At 37.3% G+C, this 24,978-nt stretch overlaps 1 protein-coding gene across 1 annotated transcript; it reads left to right on the top strand.

The window, feature by feature from the left end:
- Positions 1-1,883: 1,883 nt before the first annotated feature.
- On the top strand, positions 1,884-22,973 carry LOC149793470 (lysozyme-like). Its single transcript, XM_089967464.1, has 5 exons — positions 1,884-2,042; positions 3,943-4,020; positions 14,134-14,171; positions 18,265-18,376; positions 22,530-22,973. Exons 1-5 carry the CDS (start codon positions 1,982-1,984, stop codon positions 22,721-22,723), a joined length of 483 nt encoding a protein of 160 aa, XP_089823590.1. The 5' UTR covers positions 1,884-1,981; the 3' UTR covers positions 22,724-22,973.
- Positions 22,974-24,978: the final 2,005 nt, after the last annotated feature.

The raw sequence follows: 24,978 nt of genomic DNA, 5'->3' as shown, positions 1-24,978 counted from the left end.
TGAGAGAGAGAGAGAGAGAGAGAGAGAGAGAGACTCTACAAGTAATATACGTCATTTACTGGATGAGCAGTTGGTATACGATTGCTAGCGATTTAGATGACGAAAGTTTTACCGAGGTGTGATTGTCGTACACTCTGGTCCTTATCAACATATTAATTCATACGCCTCGCGCGAGCGTGGTCATAGTTAGAATATAAGTACTAAATAATATTCGAGACAAAGTATACGGCTTATGGCCATTCTCACAAAGCTACAACAGACTACGTTTTTCGCCAAATTTGTCTTGTCTTCGCTTTTGATGGATTCGACTAAATTTAGTTAGGATAATTTGCATTGATTATGTTCGACTACTTCGACTACTGTTTTTCTACGCAGAGAGACTCTATGAAAGAACTCATTCTTTCGTGCTGACCAGCTTGGACACTATTAAAACTTTGTTTCTACTCGTTTTGAAACAACTACTGCGAGAAAGGAGCAAAATAATTGCTCGTGTGTGTGTATGTATGTGTATGTGTGTGTGTTTGATTGCTTAAAATAAATGTAAATAATAACAGACTACGAACAGGGCAAAGCTTGTTTTTAAATAACCTAAGAACCGTGAATACACTTAAAATTAGGTTTAGGAAGTGAAAGATTTTGCAGTTCAACTAAAAGCGTAGATTCGTCCTTTTTAACCAGAATGTAGACACAAATATTAATTTATATTTTCGGCAAATGAAGGTTAATGCCCCAAACATATTCAAGATCAAGAGAAACGTCGAAGATGAGTTTTGTTTTAAATAAATTCTGTAGTTCAAATGAATTGTAATACTAGTCTATACATATATGTTAAACAAAGTGTGACTATCATCTGAAAGGTCTGCACTACGCGTCTGTCGCCATTGGTGGAAAATCATTGATACAAAAGGAGACCATAAAGACGTAAAGAGCATTCGCTTGTTTGTTTGCTAAGAATTTTTTCAGCATGTACAACTTTATACATGTAAGATAACTTGATATGTAACTTTACTTTCGTTTCCTGCATTCAAAAAACGAATAGCTGATAGCTGTTAAAGCTTAGATTATGTCCATGAAACTTCACTAACTTGGTACTGAGATGGGTTAACTGAAATTGACCATAGATTCTGGGATATTGCATGAAGAAAAAAAATAGACATTGCGTTTAATATGAAGTAACGAAAATAATTTTCATGACGGAACCCTACCTGGTTTTTCTATTTTAAACTCCGGGACAACACTTATTAACTATATATTTTATTAACGAGGAGACAATGGAGTAAATAGTCCACACCATGTTACAATTGCTGGATTTATTTTATGCGTGCTGTTTCTGAATGCACTAAAGAAACAGTCCAACTACGCGACGGAAATCATTTGAAATGTATGCTTCTTTGAATGAAAGAAAAAAGACAGAAATAAATGCATACCATAGATGGCTTTAAAACAATGATTATTTATTTTCCTCGTTTTTTTTAGCGCGTAGTGAATCATTTGTTTCGCAGCTCCAGCACGTTAACGTATGCATTACTTTCTAATTTGGGGCCCCGAGTGGCCGAGTGGTCTAAAGCGCTCTCCGTTACGGATCACTGCCATCTCATCTCTGTCTGCGTGGGTTCGAGTCTCGGATTCAGCCAATGTGGGTATGTGAGAAAGCTTGCCAGTAGCTTCTCGTGGGTCGGTGGTTCTTTCCGGGGTTTTCCCGGGTTCTTCCTCCACCATTAATACTGGCCGCCATGTATAGCCTACCGTGTGCTGAAAAATGGCGTTAAACCCTACAACAACAACAACAACTTTCTAATTTCGTAAACCATTCGTGCAATCGCTCCAATGCGGACTAAGTAAATGTTACTAAAAGGAATCGTTCAATAGGTAGAGAATTTCCTCATGCGGAACCAGTACAGTTGTTACATGAGTCGGTTGTACATCCCTGGTATATAACCAGCTAAATTTAAAGTCGAGAATTAGTCGTTGACAGGCTGTCATGATGGATACAACGAAACTGCTGTTCATTGTTGTTGGGTTGCTGTTGACATTTACAAAATGTGAGTAACACATACACAGAAAGAAAGAAATCATATTATTTGATTTCTTTCTTTCCCATGATTGCTAGTGAATGCTTCTTACATTACAAAATAGGCGGAGAACATATATTGTATTTCATTATACATACTTCTATCACTCGATCACTTTTGTGGTACACTTTCTTTCCACACATGGCTACAGTTATGTAGGTTTCATATTAAACGTGGATGGTGTAGTTTCATGCGTTTGTTGTCATTTATAGTAAACTTATCAATATTATACTTGTACTAGTACCATTTACGTGTGTGAATAGCCCAGTCTGTCTGTCTGTCTGTCTTGTCAGTCTGTCTGTCTGTCTGTCTGTCTCTCTCTCTCTCTCGCTTTCTTACAAATATTCAATGTGGATATGTGAGAACGCTTGCCATTAGCTTCTCGAGGGTCAGTGATTCTTTCTGGGGATTTCCCGGGTTCTTCCTCCACCAGTAATACTGGCCACCATGTACTGAAAAATGGCAGTAAACCCAACAACAACAACAACAACAATTATTCACTTTCATATCTCGTCACATGCTCTAACTTCTCTGTAGTGTCATATAAACGACTGCAATGAATTTCCGGCTTCGACATTGACAATGACACACTTTTCTGTAAAGGTTTTGTGAGGGTAGTAACATATGCATGTATGGAAGTCCAATCGTGCTCCGCAAAACGCTTGTTTTGGGCAACTTTATATATTTTAATTTGAGTTTAGCTTTCTTCTGCGTGATCCATTTTCACCACTTTATTCCGTGTTGTAAGAACGGTTAGAGACATTAAAATATAATTGTTATGTGAATAATGAATGATTAAAGTCGACAAGTCATATACGCGTCTAATCTGACTTTAGTAGATAAAATAGCAACTTAAGATCATTACAACCCAGTCTGTCTTCTATGATTTTTTTCCACCCGGACACAAAAACAACAACTGAAAATCATTCATATCGTGATAACATCGTCACAGGTAAACGCGCACAAAAATGTTTTAAGTAATGGATAGTATTTTGGAAAAGAACTGGGTCTATAGTCTTGGACCTTTTCCTCATTTGAATTTATCTCTTTACAAAATCAATATATTCTTGATCGAAAAGGATGGAATACCACTTTGATATAAACACTTCCTGACCATGATATACCGTATATAGAAAGGTAATTTGTCTGCAGCGATATTTTGCGGAATTTCTTTAAAATTGATGATTCAATATCTGCCTTATTATAATTTCTAGTTAATCAACAAAGTCAAATTATCATACTCGTTCTACTGCTTATAGGTTATTCTTTAACAAAAACGTTTAAGAATGTGTTTACATATAGCTTTGCAAGAGAATGACGCATTAAACGGTATACACTGAATTATCAGTGAACAACTAAAATGTAATTTTAAACCCGTGAATGGGATTAGATCGTGATTGCTTCAGTGATTAGTAATTCACTGCGCAAGTCTTTTCAAAAATCGGTATCAATCACTACATCTCGCCCTAACCCGGCAAATGTGAAATCAGAACATCATCGGTATTTTCCGTCAAATCGTTTCTCTACGATACACGTACAATATGCTAAATGAAAAGATTAATTTAAAAATTATACACTAAAACTACGGTTCGTAGTGAAACGGGGCTCTGTGCCTCTTCATTATCAGTCGGACTTGATTAATATATGTATTCATGAACTCGTTGAACACGGCCGTTATACATCTATATATACTTGTAAAGTGGTTGTCACTACAGGAGACGAAGTCCTGTCTGTTCTTTGTACTATTAAACAAATGGCATCTGAAAGAGATTGTAAATGGACCTTGAATAGCCGTATCAGAATCTCAGTCTCCTGTTAATACTTCTTACATAAGGCATGACAAACAATTTTTTAAACTTCTTTTTTATAGATGCCGAGTCCCAACAAGGCTCACACTACATCGCTGACTGGATCGACATGGTATTGCAGAAAGTTTCCTCACGGTCCGGTAAGTAAGCTAAACCTATGAATGTTTTGGAATTAAAAGATTTTGCTGCTTGACAAACAGCGCTGACCCAGCTTTCTAAGCAGAATGGAGACACAAATATTAAGTTAAATTTTCAGAAAATGACGGTTAACGACAAACAAGTTTCAAGATCTGGAAAAAACTTTGAAGAAGATTTATTATTTTAAATTATGTAACTCAGATGAATTTTAACACTTGTCTATATGTATCTATATAACAGAGTGTGAATATCATCTGTAAGGTCTACACTACGTGACTATAGCGATTAGTTAAGTATTATTGACACAGCAGGAGATCAGACAGACGCTAGGACCCTTTTGTCACGGAACACGTCTGCTACGTAAAAAGACTTGGCATATTTAATCTTTCTACATAAAATCACTTAATAGGCAACTTGATATTTAAATGTCCTTCGTTTCTTGTGTTGAATTAACGAATAGTGGGTTGCTGGTAAAACTTCGATTATGACCCTGGAGCTTCATTCATTAGGTATAGAGAACGGTTGACCTTAATTGACCCGAGGTGTATAAAGAAGATAGAAATTGTAGTCCACAATAAATGGTGATTAATCTGAATGAACGAAATTAAATTTGAAGCAATCTTACCTGGTTTTAAAATGTTAATCTCCAGGACAAAATGTATTGATGTCTCTTGTGTTAAAGTGGCGACTAAGGAGTAAATGATCTATATCATTTTACACTAGCAGCATTTATTTCATGCTCTTTTGAATGCGCTAAAGAAACAGCCCAGCTACGCGAGGAAGAAATGTGTGTCTCTTTGAATGAAAGAATCAAGACAGAATTGAAATGTTTTCAATAGATACCGTTACAACCGACGATTTAATTTCCGCAGTTTTATGTTCCCGTGTCTTAAATACAGAGTAGATTGTGATTTGTTTGTCAATTTTTTAACGTTATCGTTTGAATTGAATCGTTTGTACGGAATGAATCATCCTGTCGCGAAATTATCGTATGCACCAGGCAATTTTACCTACCTGTTGAATACCAATGTAAGTTTAAATTCGAGGAATAGTTGTTGACATACTGTGATAATTGACCAGTGAAGTTGTTCTTGTTTGTGGGGTTGCTTTCGACATCTACAAAATGTGTTACACACACACACACACACACACACACACACACACACACACACACACACACAGATGTGTGTATGTGTTATTCGTGCTCTTTTCGTACAGGAATTACAATGCGGATGAATTGAATGCTACCCGAATCAATTAAGCAGTCGTTAGAGTATATTCTCTTGCGGAACTAGTGCTCTTAATGCACAAGGAAGTCATACATGACTGTAATATACCCAGGTAAATTTAAATTGACAGGCTGTACATGACTGCAATATACCCAGGTAAATTTAAATTGACAGGTTGTCATGATGGAAACAGTGAAGTTGCTCTTCTTTTTTTTGTGGGGCTGTTGTCGACATTTGGAAAATTAAGATAGATAGATAGATAGATAGATCGATATATAGATCAATAGATGGATGGATGGATGGATGGATAGATGAATGGATGGATGGATGGATAGATAGACACATACATGCATACATACATACATACATACATACATACATACATACATACATACATACATACATACGATAAGATAAGATAAGATAAGATAAGATAAAATAAGATAAGATAGACAGATGTGTGTAACCTATTTGAAAAATATGGAAAGTTGTGTATGAAGAGAGGAAATACCATAGCATCCGCAGTTAGTTGAAGTTTCAACTTTATTTAAAATATTCTATTTCATTTATTTCCTTATGCATTTTACTTTATCTAAATAAAATTTGGATCATACTATTTGATATATTTATTTCCTATGCTTACTGCTGTATGTGTCTTACACTACCAAAATAAAAGTTGGACAGATATTGGTTTTTTTATAGTTTGATTCGCAATACTTTTGTCTCTCGATCATTTTTGTAATACACTTTCCACATTTTACTAGTAACCTTTAATTTGTGTGAATCGCCCATCTCCCCCCCCCACCGCCTCTAAAATACACTGTTATATTTCGTCACATACGCTGACTTATTTGTAGTCTAACACGCACGACTACATGATATTTCGAACAAGAACTGAACTTAAGTAAAGTTCAACACCAAAATGGTCTGTTCCACTCCAGCAATAGATGTTGCAGTACATCCACCATGGGCGTACGTTCTTTTGTGAAACAGTTCTCATGACTTCAGTGCATCCACCATAGGCGTACGTTCTTTTGTGAATCAGTGCCCGATATTGCGGTGCATCCACCTTGGGCGTGCGTTGTTGTGTGAATCGGTGCCCATGATTGCACCATAGGTCCCTTGTTTGAAATAGATGCTAACGATAAAGTCACTAGCAGACGATTTTACCCATTTGACCTGGACAATGGGCAACCTGGCAGTTTCCCCTATATGTTGCCACCAACACTGATCATTTTGAACAAGGCACACTGAAGCAAAATCATCCTATAAATTACAAATATAGACAGTAAGAAAAAAAAGTGATTTCCGTTCTGTTTATATATGTATGTTTTGCAACAGTATCTTGAGATTTAATGAATATATTTCAACTTCCAAACACCATATAAACTCAGTGGTAAATCTGCCAGCATACCACAAATGTCTATTGATGACGTCATTCAGGATATATCTGTAGGGGATTCTATTTGAGTATTGGATGATATAACTACTAGAACAACTTTCATTTGTCATGTAGGAAATATATTTGCCTTTATAATGTTGAACTTCCATATTTAGGCCTATTTATTTTCTTCTTCTCATTTCTGTTCATAAATGTAATACTTTCATATTTGTCATGTAGGAAATATATTTGCCTTTTTAAATGCTGAACTTCCATATTTAGGTCTATTTATTTTCTTCTTCTCATTTCTGTTCATAAATGTAACATTTTCATATTCAAATCGATTTAATTTTTTCTTCTTTTTTTCTCGACATCAGGATGAATAGATGTTTTAAAATGTGATAACACTGTGCGTTTATATAACTGATGATCATCATTCGTTATTAGCGGCTCAGTCTCAAGAGACCATGCGAATAGTGCCCTTGGATTGTCGTCTGTCTCCTGGGTTTTGACATCATCTGCTGTGGCTGTGAATGCCTATACGCGAGTGACAGTCTTTATTGCAGTTGGTGCAGACGTACTGGGAAGTTTGAGTTGCTGAGGTTCCTGCCGCGCTCTGCTTTCTTTAATGTTTCTCTGCTGCCCTTATGGACCATCATTCTCCAGGTGCTTTGGTCCTCGGCCTGCATTACTCAGCCATCGGATGAAATGTCGCATACCTTTATGTCCCTCTTGCACACATCCTTGAAACGGAGTGAGGGGCGGCCGACTCGTCTGGTGACAGTAGCCAGTTGTCCATATAGAATGTCCTTTGGCAACCTCCCATCCTCCATGCGTCGGACGCGTCCCAGACATCAAAAGCGGAGTTTACTCAGCAAGGAGTACATGTTGAGATACTTGCACGCTTTATGATTACGCTGTGTGGGACGCTGTCTTGCCAGCTGATTTTCAGGATGCGTCTTAATCACCGTATACGGAAGGAGATGAGCCGGTGCTCTTGCCTCATGTAGGTGCTCAAAGTCTTACTTCCAAATAAACTTGGATCTTGGTGTGCCCTATCAGCGCGTTGTAGTTCCACACCCTGTTTCTTAGTCATGTCATAATGGTGTTTACATTTCCATGCCTTCTGTCCAGCTCCACATCGAGCGAGAGAGTGTTGCTGATGGTTGATCTCAGATAAGTTAAGTTTTTGACTGCTTCAAGAGTTACACCGTCGATTGTGATGGAAGGGGCAGTGATGGTATCCTGCACACTGACATTTGTCTTTTCCAGGCTGATGGTGAGCCCGAACCGCTTGCAGGCATCAGCAAAACGGCCTTCCAGTCTCTGGAAGGCATCATCAGTGTGGGCCACAAGAGCCGTGTAATCTGCCAAGAGCATATCCCTGATGAGCACCGACCTCACTTTGGTCTTCAAACGCAGTCGTACCAGGTTGAACGGTCTCTCGTCGGACCTGGTGAGCTTATATATGCCATCTGTGGACTAGTCGAAGGCGTAGGGCAGGAACAGGGAGAAGATCCCGAAAAGGGTCGGCGCTAGCACGCAGGCCTACTTCACGCCACAGTTGATTGGGAAGGAGTCTGAGGAGGATCCATCACGCAGGACTGCTCCCTTCATATCTGCATGAAAAGTGATTGTCATGTTGCGGAGTTTGGGGGAGGGGGGCGGCAGCTGATCTTTGCTGAGAAGTTCAAATAGGCCCTTCCAGGTCGAAGGCCTAGGTGAGGTCGAACATCATGTAGAGTGGCTGACCTTGCTCTCTGATATTCACTTGGAATTGTCCGAGTGAAAGGATTATGTCTGTTGTCGACCTGCCTGCTCTGAAGCCGCATTGGGATTCCGGGTACACACGGTCCGTCAGCAGCTTGAGTTTGTTGAGGATGATGCAGGCGTACACTTTGCCAATGATGCTCAGGAGCGAGATTCCTCTGCAGTTGTTACAGTCACTGCTGTCGTCCTTGTGTTTGTAAATGGTCACAATGGTGGCGTCGCACATGTCTTGGGGGAATACTCCTTCCTCCCAGTAGAGGGACAGTATCTCATGAAGCGGCTGAAGCAATGTTGGTTTTCCACGTTTGATAGCTTCATGCGGGATGCTGTCGAAATCTGGTGCTTTGTCGTTTGGGAGGGAGTTGATTGCTTTTCTGAGCTCCTCTAAGGTTGGAATTTTGTCGAGCTCCTCTGTGGCGGGCAGTTTCTGTATGCTGCTAAGGACCGCTTCGGTGACTGACGTTTCTCGAGAGTATATCTCTGAGTAGTGCTCCGCCCATCTGGCCATCTGTTTCCCACGGTCTGTGATCATCTCTCCCGTTAGAGATTTCAGGAGGGGGTGACCCTTTCACTGTAGGGTATAGAGCTTTCTTGAAGCCACTGTACATACCTTGGATGTTTCCAAACTCGGCACTGAGCTAGATTCATTCATAGCGTTGCTGCTAGGACTCGTTCACGCAATATCTAGCGATGCGTTGGGTGATGCTTTGGGCACTTCGGAGGGCAGAAAGCGTCCATTCATTGGGGAATTATTTGTAAGCTATGAAGGCTTTATGTTTGTCTTCGATTATTAGTTCCATACTTGAAAGATTTGCGTTAACCCCGTCCTGGCTGGGCAGTTCATTCTTGCCAAGCGCGGACATAGATGTACTGTAGGTGTCACCCTGCATGGCGTTTTACTTGGTTATGACATCGTGCTCTGGTAGGTCCTGGAGAGCCTGGTCCAGGGGGACACATACTCATCCACCTTGGAGGGGACCGATATCTGCGCAGTGCGGGGGCGACATTTTGGTTTTAAGAGGTGTAGTTTGTGTGGCTATAGCCGCACCCTGATACCCACGAGGACATAGTTGGAGTCGCAGTCTGGTGGAGAAGACGATGTTGACGGCAGAGTGCCTGCTGATGACCAAGTCGAGCTGGTGTCAGCGATGAGACCTGGGGTTTCCTTTATGTCGTGGCTTACACTTGAAGAAGGTGTTTATATCGCACATGGTATGGTAGATGCACACCTCCAGCGGTCTCTGACCGTTTTCTTTGGTATTTCCAGTGCCATGATGTCCGAGTCAGGTAGGCCATGACTCGTGGTCCGCACCTACTCTGGCATTAAAGTTGCCGAGGAGGAATAGTGACTTGTCTTTGGGGCATGCTTTGATATGTTTGTCCAGCTGCCCATATAAATGATCCTTTGTGTCTTCTGAAGACGTGAGGGTGGGAACGTAGACACTGAGGGTGTTGACAGGATCTTCAGCAGTGGCAAGGCGGATGGACAAGAGAGGCTCAGTTCCCTCGACCGATGCCAGGAGGGTGTTTGTGATGGTGAAGCCTACCCTGTGTTGGTGGGAATCATCAGGTTCTCGACCCTTCCAGAAGAAGGTGTTGTTTTCCTCTATGAGGGAGCTGCTGCAGTCGAGCATGGTTTCCTAGAGGGCATCTATGCTAACATTTGGTCATGTGAACTCTCTGTCAAATATGGCCGTCTTCCTGGAGTCATCCATCTTCCTGAGATCGTCAGAGATGCCTATGCACATGGTGAGCACGTTCCAGCTTGCGAATCCAAGAGCTGGAGTCTTCCTTGTTGGTTTGTTTTTCTAGTGTGGAATTTCTCTCTGCTTTTCATGCTAAGCAACGCAATGAGTTCCAGACGCCCACTGGAACAGGCAGACGTTTGCGGGTCAACACCTTGCTGACCGGGAACTGTCCGGCTTGAGGCGGGCGGTAGTCGGCGAGTGGGACACGATGATCCCTTCCACCGTCGAAGTTGACCCGTGTCGCCCCTTCCCTTCGCCGATCGGGTGGGAGTTATAACCCGTAGATTTCCAGCTTCCTTGTTGTTTCCTCACTCAGGAGCGAGGCTGGAGACGCCTCATCCAGGGCGCAAGACTGGGTATAGCGTATGGAGATCCTGGGTTGCCCGGACGTCAGGATCCCCCTCTCGTCCTTGATGATGGGGTCTAAAAGAATGTTGAGCATGACATTTGGCACCAATTCGCATGCAGGAGCTGCGGAATGAAGTCGTAGTTGACACTCAGCAGCCGGAGTAGAGCCCCTATACGTGATGGGGAGTTGCCAAAAAATGTTAAAAAATGAATTACATGGATCTGTAAGTAGTTTTTAAATATTAACTTATTTAATTTGTCTGAATTTAAATGATCTGTTTCTATTCTATATTCTGAACCACACATACCTGTTACACTCTTGAAAAAATAGAAATGAGTTAGGTCAAACCGAACATTAAAATAACAGCAATTTTTAGCCGATGTCTGTTAGTTGAATACAGATAATTCTGGTAATACTCATTGGGAAACATTATGGCAGTCACCCGAATAGCAGAAATTAGCAGCCAAGCGAAGAGAGAAGATGGAACATTTAGTTAAAAACTTTAATTATGTATAAAGCTAAATTAACATTATTTAGGTCTCAATTTTTCTAGTTTGTAGCTTGTCTGTAGGCTGCAGAAATAATTATCATTCGCTAGTATTGACTGAACAGATTTGGCTGTTTTAGTACGAATCTGTAGATTTTTGTTCTTTGAAAATTAAGGCACATACGTTTTCAATCAGGACATTCATACATCTGCAAACAGCAGTTTTTATTATTCTTTCTTTACTTCATCGAGTCGGAATATAAAATTTGAATATAGAATATGCATTTTGTGTTCAAGTGCGCTGGTTTGCAAAGACAACGTTAAACAAGCACAGAAGCAGAAAAGAAAAATGCATATTGCATAACATTCAGATGAACGGGCCAATATTCCATCAATGGAAAGAACGTGCATACTTTCGGGAGATTAAATGCTGTTCAAAATAGAAAATTGAAGTCACAATCGTTCCCACGGAACGTTTATGCCTCGAGGTCGATGATGTAGCAAAAGCATATGTGCTATTTTCACTTATTTTTTCTGCATCTATGTATTGTCTTTGTTTTTCTTTATCGACATAAATTGGTTTTTACTTAATCATTCTAATAATGTTTACATTCACAAAATATTAATCCAAAAGGTAAAACAATGGTAAGGAAAAAAAAGAGCAAATTCATGGATTTTCAGGTACATTCATGCATTTCGATAAATATTGTGCTTAGATAACGATTTTGATATGGATAAAAAGAACTATGGTTTAGATCTTTCGTTCAATAGAAGTAATTTTGTATATGGTCACACACACACACACACACAGAATGAAGGCTTTCCCAGTAAGCAGAGAAGGCAGCTTAATAGAAAGGTAAAATTTAGGGGGTGAGAGATGTAAAAGTATGAAAATCTGACTTCGTTTTAAAATATTTTTTTCCTCATTCTTTTATAATAAAAGTTGCTCGGGCTAAATCTTTCATACATTTTGTTATGTTTATAACCATATGTACCTGGTTCGATCAGATTTCATTGTCATTTAGTTATTTTATAACTTTCATCAGTGGACGGTTTACGTCTTTTACAAACAGAAATATGGTTTCTAATGATTAAGTCATTTAACACACTTTTTTAAAAAGTTGTAGAGCATAGTTGATACAACACAAAGGAAGATAAAACGGCTCACTGTTTATATGGATCAGAATAACTGGAGACATGAACAGTTTTTCATATTTTATTTCTTTGCATTAATATATTATTAAGTAAACACATTTTGCTTCTTTATATAGTTGAAAAAATAATAACTAGATATATTGCTTAAGTCGTTTTATCCTGTATTGAGAGAATTTATGAATCATGTGTGTATGTTTGTGCTTGCGTGTGTGTAAGAGAGAGAGAGAGAGAGAGAGAGCTTTCAAACGTTCCCCGATCAAGCGAAGCGGATTTACATCACGTTCCACTGATACGATATAATTATATTCCAAGGATCGACGAATCTATAAACCGGGTTCGAGTTATGCACGAATGAATGGTGCATCGCTTTCAGATTTGGGTCTTACATTACAACCAATTATTGGAAAAGTGAAATTAAAACCTAATTAAAACTAATTCTTAGTATTGCAATTAATATCTAATAAGTTTGGAAGGCTGTAGATGATACAAACGATCGCATAAATGTCAGATATGTCATATATCATGGTGGACTGCATTGTCGTTGAAAACGACAGGTACATTTGTGTATTTCGATACATATAGTGAAGTGATTAGATAACGATTTTGGTACGGATAACAAAGAACTATTGCTTTGTTCTTTCCTTCAACGTATGTAATTCGGTATGTGGTCATCAACTTGTAACTCCATAGCCTCTCTCTCTCTCTCTCTCTCTCTCTCACACACACACACACACACGCACACACGCACACACACACACACTTTCCTATTAGGCAGAGAAGGCAGCTTAAAAGAATGGTCATGTTCAGGGGGCGTCATATTTAAAAGTCTGAAAATTTGTCTTAGTTATAGAATGTATTCTTTTAATTATAAAAACACTTGCTATGGCTAAATATTTCCTCCATTCTTTAAAGGTATACAGGTTTATATGGCTTTGTTCTTAGTCAGGGTTGAGTGGTTGCTACAACGCTGAGAGTGCCTAGCAGTGGTGGTAAATTCATAAATCCGTAATTGCACACACACACACACAGACAGATGCATCCTACGCTCTTTAATTTTACCTATATTTTATTCAGTATAGGAAATAGGTACTTTTTGTCTGATATTTATTTGTTTATTGTGTTGTTATTGTTACGCTTGCTATTGTCATCTTCGTCGCCGTCTTTTGTAAGTATATTGCAAGTGCCCTATTCCATTTTACCAAGTAATTACCTACCTTCCATACAAAAGAGTAGCTGACGCAAAGGATTTTCTTAGAGGTTGGAACTTTTCCAGTGGATATTTTTGTGAAACGCATTTATGAAATCGGGTACCATTTTCTTACGCTTGAAACTTTATGTGTAATGTTACGGTGCTTCGTGATGCGCAGTCCTGGTTCCGTTCAGTTTGCAGTCGGACTTCATTGATATACGTATTCATGAACTTGCTAAACCTGGCCTTTATACATATGTAATACTTGTATTCTGCTTTTCACTACAGTAGATTTGACTGTCAGTTATCAAATGGGAGATAAGACGAGTTCCTGTCTGTTCTTTCTACTGTTAAATGGTATCTAAAAGCATTTTGTAAAAGGACTTTGAGTTGTTCTATCAGAATCTCAGTTCTTATACCAGCTCTGACAAATAATAGTGTTTTTTTAAAACTTTTTTCAGTGCACATTCTACAAAAAGTTCTACAGAACGTTCCATAGAGATTTTCTTCTTCTTTCGTTATCATCATCGTCGTCGTCATCATCACCTTTTATTCTTCTTCTTCTTCTCTCCCTCTCTCTCTCTCTCTCTCTCTCTCTCTCTCTATCTACGTAGCCATGTGAGGGCTATACGGTTCCAATTTCATGAATCAAAATGAAATGAATCAAATCGACATTACTATGGAACACTTTCTTAAAATTTTGCGATCTACCTATTTATCAAAATTAATAGATTGGATATAAAACAGTTGCAGGAAAAATAACCCACATTCTCTTTGGACTAAACCTCTTTTTCGTTTACCTTGTAGGATCCATATCCGACCAGTGTCTGAAGTGCATCTGCCTGGTAAGTGTCACAAGGTCAAATCGCATCCACGAACCACTGATTAGAGACATCCCACATTTTACCCTTTGTAGTGATTTTAAGTGGTGACTAAATGCAGCATGATTTAACACAATGTGACATTTTATTGCAACCAGTCTTTAAACCGCATTCTGCACTGAAACCGAAACGTGACAAAATATAATTACTATCCCCACAAAACCAAAAGACCCAGTAACTAGCTAAATAAATTTAGAAGCCACCACATAAAAAACCATAACATATCATTCAATTTTATAAAAGTATTAATAAATAATTCAATTACGAAGCACCTATAAAAAACTAAGGAAACCGCAAAATCGGATGTCCTAGATGTCCTTAACGAATCGAGTAATCAGTTAGGATTCCTGTCCTAGATGTCCTTAACGAACCGTGTAATCGGCTAGGACTCCGGTCTCTTGCTAAATAAAGTATAAATAACATTCAATCTCTAAAAACATCAATTAATAAATAACTTAAAGAGGTAATATCTAAAAACTTATAAATAACATAACGTAGGAAACACACCCTAAACACCTCGACTAGTAATCCCATAATAACCTGAAAATCTCTCTTCATACATGATATCTACTAAGAACCTCTATAAACAGCATAGAACATCCCCCTTCCTTTTAGAACATTTTGAAGAAGAAAAAAAAAAATCTCGAAAAAAACAAAAAAAACAAAAAACAAAAAAAAAACAAAAAAACACCAGGCATATGCAACAAGAAACCAGCGATGTAAAGCAAGCAGGACCGTTCCCGAGCTCTCCTTCCCACTAATGACAGCCAACCATTCAACTGTAGGGACCTTTATGGACCCACAGATTGAGGCCAAACTATCAGGGTTCCTTGAATCCATAAAAGCCTGGGGGAGGTGGCACCATCCCCTTCCCCAGGAACAACTAGCAGGCTGCGGTGCAGTCAGAAAAAAGTGGCACATGCACAATTGTGCGAACACTACTATAATTAAACTCAACAACAACAACAACAACGTGACTCATGATACCATGACTCCGCACGACAATGCGTTTTGTAGGGTTTCATTTCTATTATTCGTTATATGGAACGAGTTTGTATGAAATACTACACATTTAAAAATTTAAAAAATTGGTAATATAAATTTACTCATCTTGTGGTATGCCGATCTTCGATATTATTATATTTTTTTGGAGAAAAAGAAAATACAATTGTCATATTAAGTATTGGGCTTCAACCATGACAGCTGTATCTGGTGTATACAAAATCAACTTGTATTTACTTTCGTTAGAAAATTTCAGCAACAATATAACTCAGGTGTGTTTATTCTCGACATGACCAAAATCTCTGCACTGAGAATTTGCAAGTATCAGTTTGGAAAAATACAATAAAATCTACGCCCATTTGCGGATTGCTCGCTACGATCCTTTGTGGATTATACACCAAGACTCAATGAGGTTTATTTGCATTAAGCGGATATATTTGGATTCAATCCCTTTCGCAATGTGCATAACGTAAAAAATTAAATTGACATTCACTGCAGATGTAGAAATGTCATGATCAAATACATCATGACGTCGTTAATTCAACGCCAACTGTCATATCGCTTTGGAATAGATACTCAGCCAAGAGTAGAACTTTTACAGAATATGTGGTGGGGTTAGAACAGGGACAAGAAAGTCCCTATCAAAGGGTTACATTATTTGTCTGCCCACCACGCTTTGCGACGGGGATTTCCTTGTTTTGGTACAAATGCTGGCATATAAAAAAAAAATCATCCAATTTTTTTCATTCAAAGTAAAATAACCCTGTATTTTTCAATATAGTTGGCAAATTAAATGCATACAGTATTGTATTCATCGGGTACTATTATTACCTCTCACATTTATTCTTTTACGAAAATCTGAATAATTATTAATTAATTATTAACTAATTATCTAAGTAAAATCTAGCTATATATACCTTTCTTAAAAAGAAGAAAGAAAACAAAAAACAAGAATAGATCCTGAGTTATAACTCTTTCGTGCTGTAAATATTGCACAATGAGCTGCCGGAGTCGCGTACTATTCTTTGTAAATATCACGCATTAATACGAATATGTCAATTAGGGCAGTGGGGTGAACCGTCGACCCTAAATAAATATTTTCTATGCAAGAGAAAATAGAATTCAAACATTTCAAATTATTACTGTAATGTCACATATAATCGATAAATTTCCACATGAAAATGACAATAAGTAATTGATATCTTTTATACAGGTAGAACTTGTAACTTTTATCGGATCTAATTCGAAACCGTTCCATGGTACCCAATGTTACGATTCAACACTGGGTATGCCTACACAGCTCTAACTAAGCGTGTAATGATTATCAGGAGATGTCTATATCAAGATTTTCTTGGGAATTATATCTTTTGTCCTGGAAATATGGCAATTGCTGACATTACCAGAGCTAGCAAACACTACATGGAAATCTTCTTGTGGAATAGAATATAGACTGATGATTGAATCACTCGGATTTGTAAGTGAAGGAGATTTCATTTGCAACTACATTATTATATCTGATTCATCTGGGTGCGGATTGGGGGTGTTTTACAAAGTTTGAAGAAAGCAGACTTGATATAACACATTTCCTTTTGCTGCTGGCTTTGCGATAGCTCTACGGAGGGTTAAGATAATTATAGTACTTGATGTATATAGACTGTGTCTTGAACAGTGCTTCCTGTTAGTTTCTAGCACACATATGTTCTCACGCTTGAGTTTATTTAATATATTTAGAAGTCATCTGGGAAAGTTTATTTTCGCACATTTTGTCCATTAAGGAACTCAGTTTTATTGCCCCAGCTGGTACCCGTAAAAATACATTGCTCGTTTGGCGGAAGTATATTTACATGGATTACACGGGCAAGGTTGAGTTTATGGTCAGGTCACGTTTGTTCTTATAACATTTGTAGTTCCGGAACACCTATCTGGAAATGTAGGGTTAGTGTACATTCCTGGGTTTACATTCCTTGTGATTTTACACCCACCTCTGTCATTGTATTTGTCTGTTTGTTGTTAGTCTCTAAATATATTAAATTTAATTTACACTTTTGCTCTATAGAGATATAACCCCACTTCATGTTTATGTGGTCATCATCACCTTTCCGTACCCAAAGTGCAACATATTTGTAAGCCATGAGTTTAGTCATGTGATCAGTTTTGATCACGTTTGCAGTTTGGGGTTCTATGATATGGTGTCATTTATGAGCTCTACCAAATAGCTCGACTTCGTATGATTGTGCTTGTATCTCTCAAAATGTTTTGAATGATGTGCTATCAAAGTTGGAAAGACCTAAGATGCTTTGTGTGTGAAGTTCTTTTTGTTACATATCTGTTGTTAATGTTTGATTTGAAATGAAATCCGACACAGTGGAAGACAAAAAGGGTTTCTTCCCCTTTAAAAATAGTTCCTAGCATGTGGATTTGTTTCTTCATTCTGTGTCAATGCGATTAACAGCCGCATTATTATATCGATAAAGAGAAGTTCCGACATTTTATTAAAAAATTGGACAATGACTTGTTACAAGTTTAGAGTGTAACTATAACGTTCCAAATTGCTTATTTTGTCAAAGTTTAGCCATCATTTTATGAGTCAGACCGAAGGACATTGAGATTATTTGAGAATAAATTTCATTTTAATCTTCTCATTTATCTCTGGGGCTCAAGGACATGGTTCACAATGCAAGACATTTTAAGAGCTGTTGATACGATAAATAAATTTAAGGTTTCTTTAAGATTTCTTTATAATAGACTGGATTTTAATCATCGAACTGACTACATGACCTGACGCGGGAGGAAGGGAACAAAAACAACAACAAAAAATGACACAATATGTCGACAAACTATGAATGCATAATACTTGTAACTTTTTAACATTGGTTAAACCAGCAACAAACAATGAAAGACTGCCAATGTAGTGTTATATAGGAGTTGTTATAATGTTATAATCATACATCTTGAAGAGTGCGTGTTGCACATATAAATCGTACGAATATTTAGACTTGTATCATTATAATTTAAGTATACGTTTTAATGGATTCACTTGCCTTTTTATGAAAAGGTTGAGTCCAACTGCAAACCAATTGGCTGTGTAATGGACGTCGGTTCACTGTCCTGTGGCTACTACCAGATCAAGCTGCCATATTGGACGGATTGCGGAAAACCGGGAGGAGGTAAGATACGACGCCGGAAGCCAGGAAACGACATCTTCGCTAGCCAACTTTCTAAGATAATAGCCTATGTACACCTTTAAATGATTTTGGTCAGTTAATTTCACTGCATGCAACGACACGCTATCGAATCATAGTGAAATTGTACAAACTTGAACAATGTTGTTCCTACAAGATCGAGTCAAGGGAAGCAAACACTTTGAATTGACTCATAAATAAGCAATTTTACACTGCCGTCGCTGTTTGCACAAATACATCATTTCTCTCAAATACACATGCATTGGCTTCTCTCTGGTATGTCATCAGACTTTCGATGTTAAACTTACAAAAGTATTCTTTTGAGGCCAGTCCCATCCACCATGTTCAGCCAATTTTCAATGCACCGTTGTTTTATGCTATTAGTTAGTTAGCATTACATACTAACGGAGGTAACTCGTGAAACCCAGTAGATGTCGCTGTTGCCGTATAAATCGATTAGTACATACAGTAACTTGTGGATACTTTCTATTATAGTATTACAACGAGTCGGACATACCTTCACGCGTGTATAAGTCTTGCATATAAAATGAATGAAAATAGTTACCTCCGCACAAAATTTCATTGATAGGTTAATTTTTAGAGCCTGCGTGTTCTATCCTTGTCATGGAAAATGTACACTATTTTACGATGCCTAGCTGAAATTTGAGATGTACTTTTTGGTCAAATTATAAGTCAGTCGTCTAGAGAATAATTATGGAAGCAAAAGCAGAGTTTATGGGTCAGTCTATAAATAGTTCTCAAAGTTAACTATCCATGTTCAAACTTATTTGGAGCATCGTAATCTTATCGAGTTTAGTAACCCCGACTGTCTGAAGTGCACTCGGAGGTAAACATAGTGATACTTTTAGAACTGGCAAGGTTTTGGCGGGCGAACATAGGAACATGTTCTTTCCAAACGATAAGTGCTGGAAATAACACTTGTCGATGTTTCGACAGGGAGGGAAATACCTGCACATTTAATCTTTAATGCAATTTCTGCAGATTAGTAATGACAATTGAGGAAATCAATCGGGTTTGATAGCTTTTAAGTCATTGTTTAAGTTGCTGTTAACGATAACACGTTATCTAGTCATTGTGATGTCAATGAAGTTAACTCGAATATCAGCCACTTGCTTGATGGCAGGTCAAAATGGCCATTATTTCATCTGATGTTTTTAGAGCATGCGACTGAAATACCTATGATGTTCAGATTGGTTCAACCATACTCACCGCATTGTAATAAAAACAAACAACCTCGGTTGAAAATTATGGCTATTGTAACTACTCTGAAAACAATTGTTGGAGTTACATAATACCATCTTTGCTGACGTAGCTGTAACTAGATGACGCGTCATCACAAAAAGCAACGTAAGCATGAGTTTCAAGATATTGAAACTAAATGATTTCTTCATAACCTTTCATTAGAAAGTTACAGGAATAACATCTGAAAGTACATGTATGTCATTGATTATTGAAATCTTGTCAAAGGTAATTTTCGACACCTATCATTTAAAAAAAAAACATCTGTTTGCGCATCAAGTCGGATGTTCGTCCGACAAAAATAATTATCATTTAGGGAGATATCACTAGGATTACCTCCTTTTCTGTTCGAAGCTGTTCGATCGCTACAAAATGAGGCTAAGATGTTCCAAATGGTCTGGCTGCATCAGATCTCCGCCATACGACGATTATATAGTCTCGGCATGCTTAGACTTTATCTCTCCTGAGCGTGCAGAGATATCAGTCTGGAAATATTACAAATCAAACATACGCCCTCGTGCGGATTGTTCATATTAAGATAATAAATTTTCATCCCAACCAATTCAGCAAATTCTGACATAGTTGAGACTGTAATGTCTGAATGTGTGTGACGTTAACGAATGACATTACGCCATCATACAAGTTGCTCTTATCACACTCTTCCTAATTGTCAGGAAGCGTTAGCTTGTTTATCTTAAATGTGTGATTTGGCATATTTTGCTATTATTATAAGTCACGTGCCTGCTAATTTCATATTGTACTGTCTCGTACCACACATACCAGAGATCGTATATTAAATTTTTCAAAAACGAGGTAGTATTGACGTACGGTGAAATAGAGCATAAAGGCAGTGTTATTTAAATTTAATTATTTATTTGTTAGTTTTATTCTTTTTATTATTCCATTACACGCTATTGTAAGGTAACGTTGTTTACTGGATTTGACATTTTCCAGAAAGTCAGTTCAGTTCTGTTTGACCTGACTGTTATAATAATAGAAACACTGTATCTAATTTCTCATCTTGACTCAGAAACAGTGGCAGTTCTGGTAAACAACTTTTTGTTTTATTCTTTCCCAGAGTATGAACCATTGATTTTAGTAAAAACCATAATGGGACTACATGATATTAGGCAAGTAAATTTTATTCTAAAAGGATGACCATGGGACCCTCATCCGAGAATCTGTTCAGCGTCTTACGTTAGCCTTATACCTAATGTTATGTATAGAATTGGTCAGTAACCTTTAAACTTTTGACACGTTAAGTTGTGTTGTTATGAACAGTTTTAGCTGAGACTTTATTTTCTTCAAGTTATAGGATTTTAAGTGATTATTTTCCCTGGAAATATTAGTGCACTAAATTAGTTCTTGGACAAGGACATTTATCAAAAGTTATATAGAATTCAAAAACTGGAAAATATTATATGTGATTCAAGAAAAGACTGTTGACACTACGGCACGTCGCAGATTACATCTCTTATGTTACGTGTTTAGGCACTTATAAACAGTAACAAACGAAAAAGTGAAAAGAACAAGCTTTGAAAAATTTAACAAATAATTTATTTCCCTGGAAATAATAACAAGAATAATCCAGGAATTAAACTGTAGAAGTCCTAATATTGAACTGTTCTAAGGAAATGAGGTTTGAGTCTCGACGATTAATCCAAAATGGAAGGCGATGACGGATACTGTAGTCAGTATGATGTTGTATCGTCTACAGTTCTTTTTTATTCCACAGTGAATAATATTCCGGTGTTTGAATTTCAGAATAAATTCTAAATAAATGACTTTGTCCAATAATTCTGTATGAGCACTCAAATTTTTTCCAGGAAAAAGAATTAATGTTTTAGAATAGAAATAATTCGAATATAAATTAAGATGTAATTCCCAACCTGGTCACAATCACACACTTTTCAGTGTAAAGAAAAAGTCCCAACTGAGAGATATCTCTACAAGCAAAGATTATACAGTAACCTGAAATGCAAAAGAGATTCCCGGATGAGGGTCAACTCTCCAGAATTTTCGAGAAGTATTTACGTCTATAAGCACGCAGTCCCAGTATAACCTTGACAAAAACCAACAATTTTACTCTAAGAATATGATAAAAATATTTTTTTTTTTTACTTGTCTCGGTGATATCTGAATTAAGGTATGGAACTAGGTCAGCATAAGATACAAAGTTCGGTGCTTACGATTAACTCTAAGGTCAAACTAAATTCTGGAAATATAAAATTTCTAGTAAACAAAATTACATTATTTTGACATTTAATGAAATTATAAAAGAAAAAGATTTCAAACTTACTATCAATTAAATTAAATCAAATATAAATTAGATCACATATACTTTACACGTGATCGTTTTCCATTTTGGATTTCATAGGGATTCGAACTCAATTTCATTCATGAATTTTTATTACTAAAACTTCTATTTTTTAAATCTTGGATTATTTTTTGATGTTAGTCGTACAAACGTAAGTTCTTTTTTCTCATCTTTCACTTGATATTCTAGGGAAATAAAGTATTTGTTAAATTTTAGAAAGTTTTTTGACTTCACATTTTTCATGTTACTTTTTGTAAGAGCCTAGACTCATAACAGTGGTTACTTAAACACACACACACACACACACACACACACACTAAATAAACATCGTTGTAATTACTCCGTAGAACTTTGTTCACCGCGGGTAACAGTGAAAAGTAATAAAGTATTTGACAAGGATGTGGGTCTAATTAAACATGATTATTAATAAGCACATATATTCAGTTGAGCAGACGACATTCCAGAAATTGTTGCTAATGATTTTCTTTGCTGGCAACTCATGAGGTTTTTGGGCACACGTAGTTCGAATTCAATAAATCTTTTATTTCCATATTATTTCAGACTGGAAGACATGTGCCAATGATTACTCCTGTGCTACGACATGTGTCAAAAATTACATGGCCAGATACGGGCCTAAATCAGGTTGTCCGGACACGTGCGAGACGTATGCTCGGATCCACAATGGGGGTCCGCAGGGCTGCAAAAATCCGAACACTATTCCATATTGGCGTAAAGTTCAGAGTAAAGGATGTTAGTGGTTGAGATCCCTCACGATGATGCCGATTTATTTTAGACCATCACCTACAATACAATCTGACGTTGAAAAGCAGAGTCGACAATCGAAACGAGGCCTTGCGACAAACGTTTTGTCCAGTCATGTCTCAGTCGGAAATAGTTGCATATAAAAGCATACTATAAAATGATTTATTCTACAAATATGCCGTAAATGTAAAACCTGCTTTCCAGTTTAATCCACCATTATGACAATAAATGTTATGAATGAAATATAGATGTCCTTTTCTCTGTTTTGCACTCGTTGGTTGTAAATCCATGCAACCAGGAGAAAGTATCGCACTAATCGACATACCATAACGGATCTGTTTATCAGCTCATGCTGTTTATGTAAGTCTTTTTTGATTACATTCAGTTTTCTCTCTCTCTCTCTCTCTCTCTCTCTCTCTCTCTCTCTCTCTCTCATCATTAGTTTGATCTTCTAAGTCGTAGAACCCGACCAACTTAGCCTCTTCTATGAATATCTCATAACTGAACTATTTACCCTCATCGCACGAATGTTGCATTTCTGAGGTCTATAAACAGCTTATAATAATAATATTGATCTTTAATCCGTGTTTCGAGGTTAAATTATCTTTAATCCACACAAAGCATAGGTTACGTCTTCGAGGGTAAAACATCATATGTTATTAGTTTTTTTTATTTATTTTCTAAATACAAATTAAATGAATTAACTGTTTTATAATAAACAAAATGGATAGTTTAAAAAAATGCTTTCTGTACATAAAGTCCAAGCAATCTAGAACCAGAAAATAAAAAATAAGTACCTAAGTAAAATATATGTTAATATTCATCCTTGTGCTTTTTAAGTATCTGTTTAAAAAGGGCTACTCTGTATTTTGCGTCACGTGGTAAACATAAACATAAACTCACAGCTGTCATGGAGTCCAAATCTATGATTTCAATCATTTCGTATATTTCAGTGGCACGTTTCTATATATCTTTTTGCTAATCGGACTATTTGTTGTTGTTGTAGGGCTTAACGCCATTTTTCAGCACAAGATAGGCTATACACCGCGGTCAATATAAATGGTGGAAGAAGAACGCCGGGAAAACCGCGGAAAGAACCATCGACTCACGAGAAGCTACTCGCAAACTTTTTCACATACCCACATTCGCCGAACCCAAACACTGGAACCCACGCAGAGGAGAGATGGCCATGATCCCTAACGGTGAGTGCTTTTCACCACTCGGCCAGTCAGGACCCTTAATCGGACTGGTAACATATCCAGTGGTTAGCATCACGCTGCAGTAGTCAGACCGTGCGGTTGTGCTAGCCATATATTATATGCAAAAACTTTCGTTCAACAATAAAATATTATTTTGATCCCGTCACTGCCATGAAATTTTGTTACAATCGCATATGTTTCCAGTTTTAAATATTTCAAAGATTTCAATATTTTTTTAAATGAATCCTTTGGGTGGGGAATAAGAACACAGGATCACACCTCTCAGCGGAACACTGTTCGTATAAACTATGCAAATTGTTATAATAGAGTATGCTGAAACAAAAGATTCAAAACAAGTTAGAAATATGTAGAGCATTCCGAATGAATTTAAGTGGTGTTCCGAATGAATTTCAATCTTAAAAGTGCTGATGTGCTAATAGTCTAGAATAGTGTTGATATGTTAACAGTCTTGATCTATCACAATGAAATCTAAGATGTCTGTAAATGAGTTCACAATAATCACAAAATAGTGATTTAGTTCGAAAGAATTGTTCGGCACTTTGCAGTTCCTGTGAATAATTTAAATCTATAAATCCTCTCAAATTAAAACTGAATAGAGCCAGGAGACTGATTCTATTTTCGATTTAAGGATAGGAATAAAGAATTTATGTTTACGTCTCCCAAATATAAAAATTCTAGGCACAAAATGAGGACCAGGATGATGGACAAACGTCCTTTTCTTGAATCATTTACCTTGTCAACAATATGAGTTCTATTACTAAAACTGTATTAAAGAACATGGTGAAAAGCATTTATAACTGGAATACCCGATGGGACAACTAACGCAAACCGAAATAAACTTGTTTACCTACTACTACTACTAATCTTAATATTTACACTACAATAATAGACAAAACTTAGGTATGTAGTGTTTTATTTTCAACGACACCAGTCATGTAGGCTCCAAACGCCTACCCTTAATTATGGACAAAACTCAATTACACAATAGAGATTAAATATAAATAACACCTCTCCTCATAATGAAAAAG

This window comes from Sinohyriopsis cumingii, chromosome 8 (assembly GCF_028554795.1).
Source record: "Sinohyriopsis cumingii isolate HCF-2022 chromosome 8, ASM2855479v2, whole genome shotgun sequence".
Taxonomy (NCBI): domain Eukaryota; kingdom Metazoa; phylum Mollusca; class Bivalvia; order Unionida; family Unionidae; genus Sinohyriopsis; species Sinohyriopsis cumingii.
Note: the sequence above shows the minus strand (reverse complement) of the source record. Positions and strands in the feature narration are given on the sequence as shown.

What these genes read in the sequence shown, in the direction of transcription:
- LOC149793470 (XM_089967464.1), top strand. Translation starts at nt 1,982, where the DNA reads ATGATGGATACAACGAAACTGCTGTTCATTGTTGTTGGGTTGCTGTTG. An exon ending in GAAAGTTTCCTCACGGTCCG is followed by an intron (nt 4,021 to 14,133) that starts GTAAGTAAGCTA and finishes TTTACCTTGTAG; the next exon opens with GATCCATATCCGACCAGTGT. An exon ending in GTCTGAAGTGCATCTGCCTG is followed by an intron (nt 14,172 to 18,264) that starts GTAAGTGTCACA and finishes TTTTATGAAAAG; the next exon opens with GTTGAGTCCAACTGCAAACC.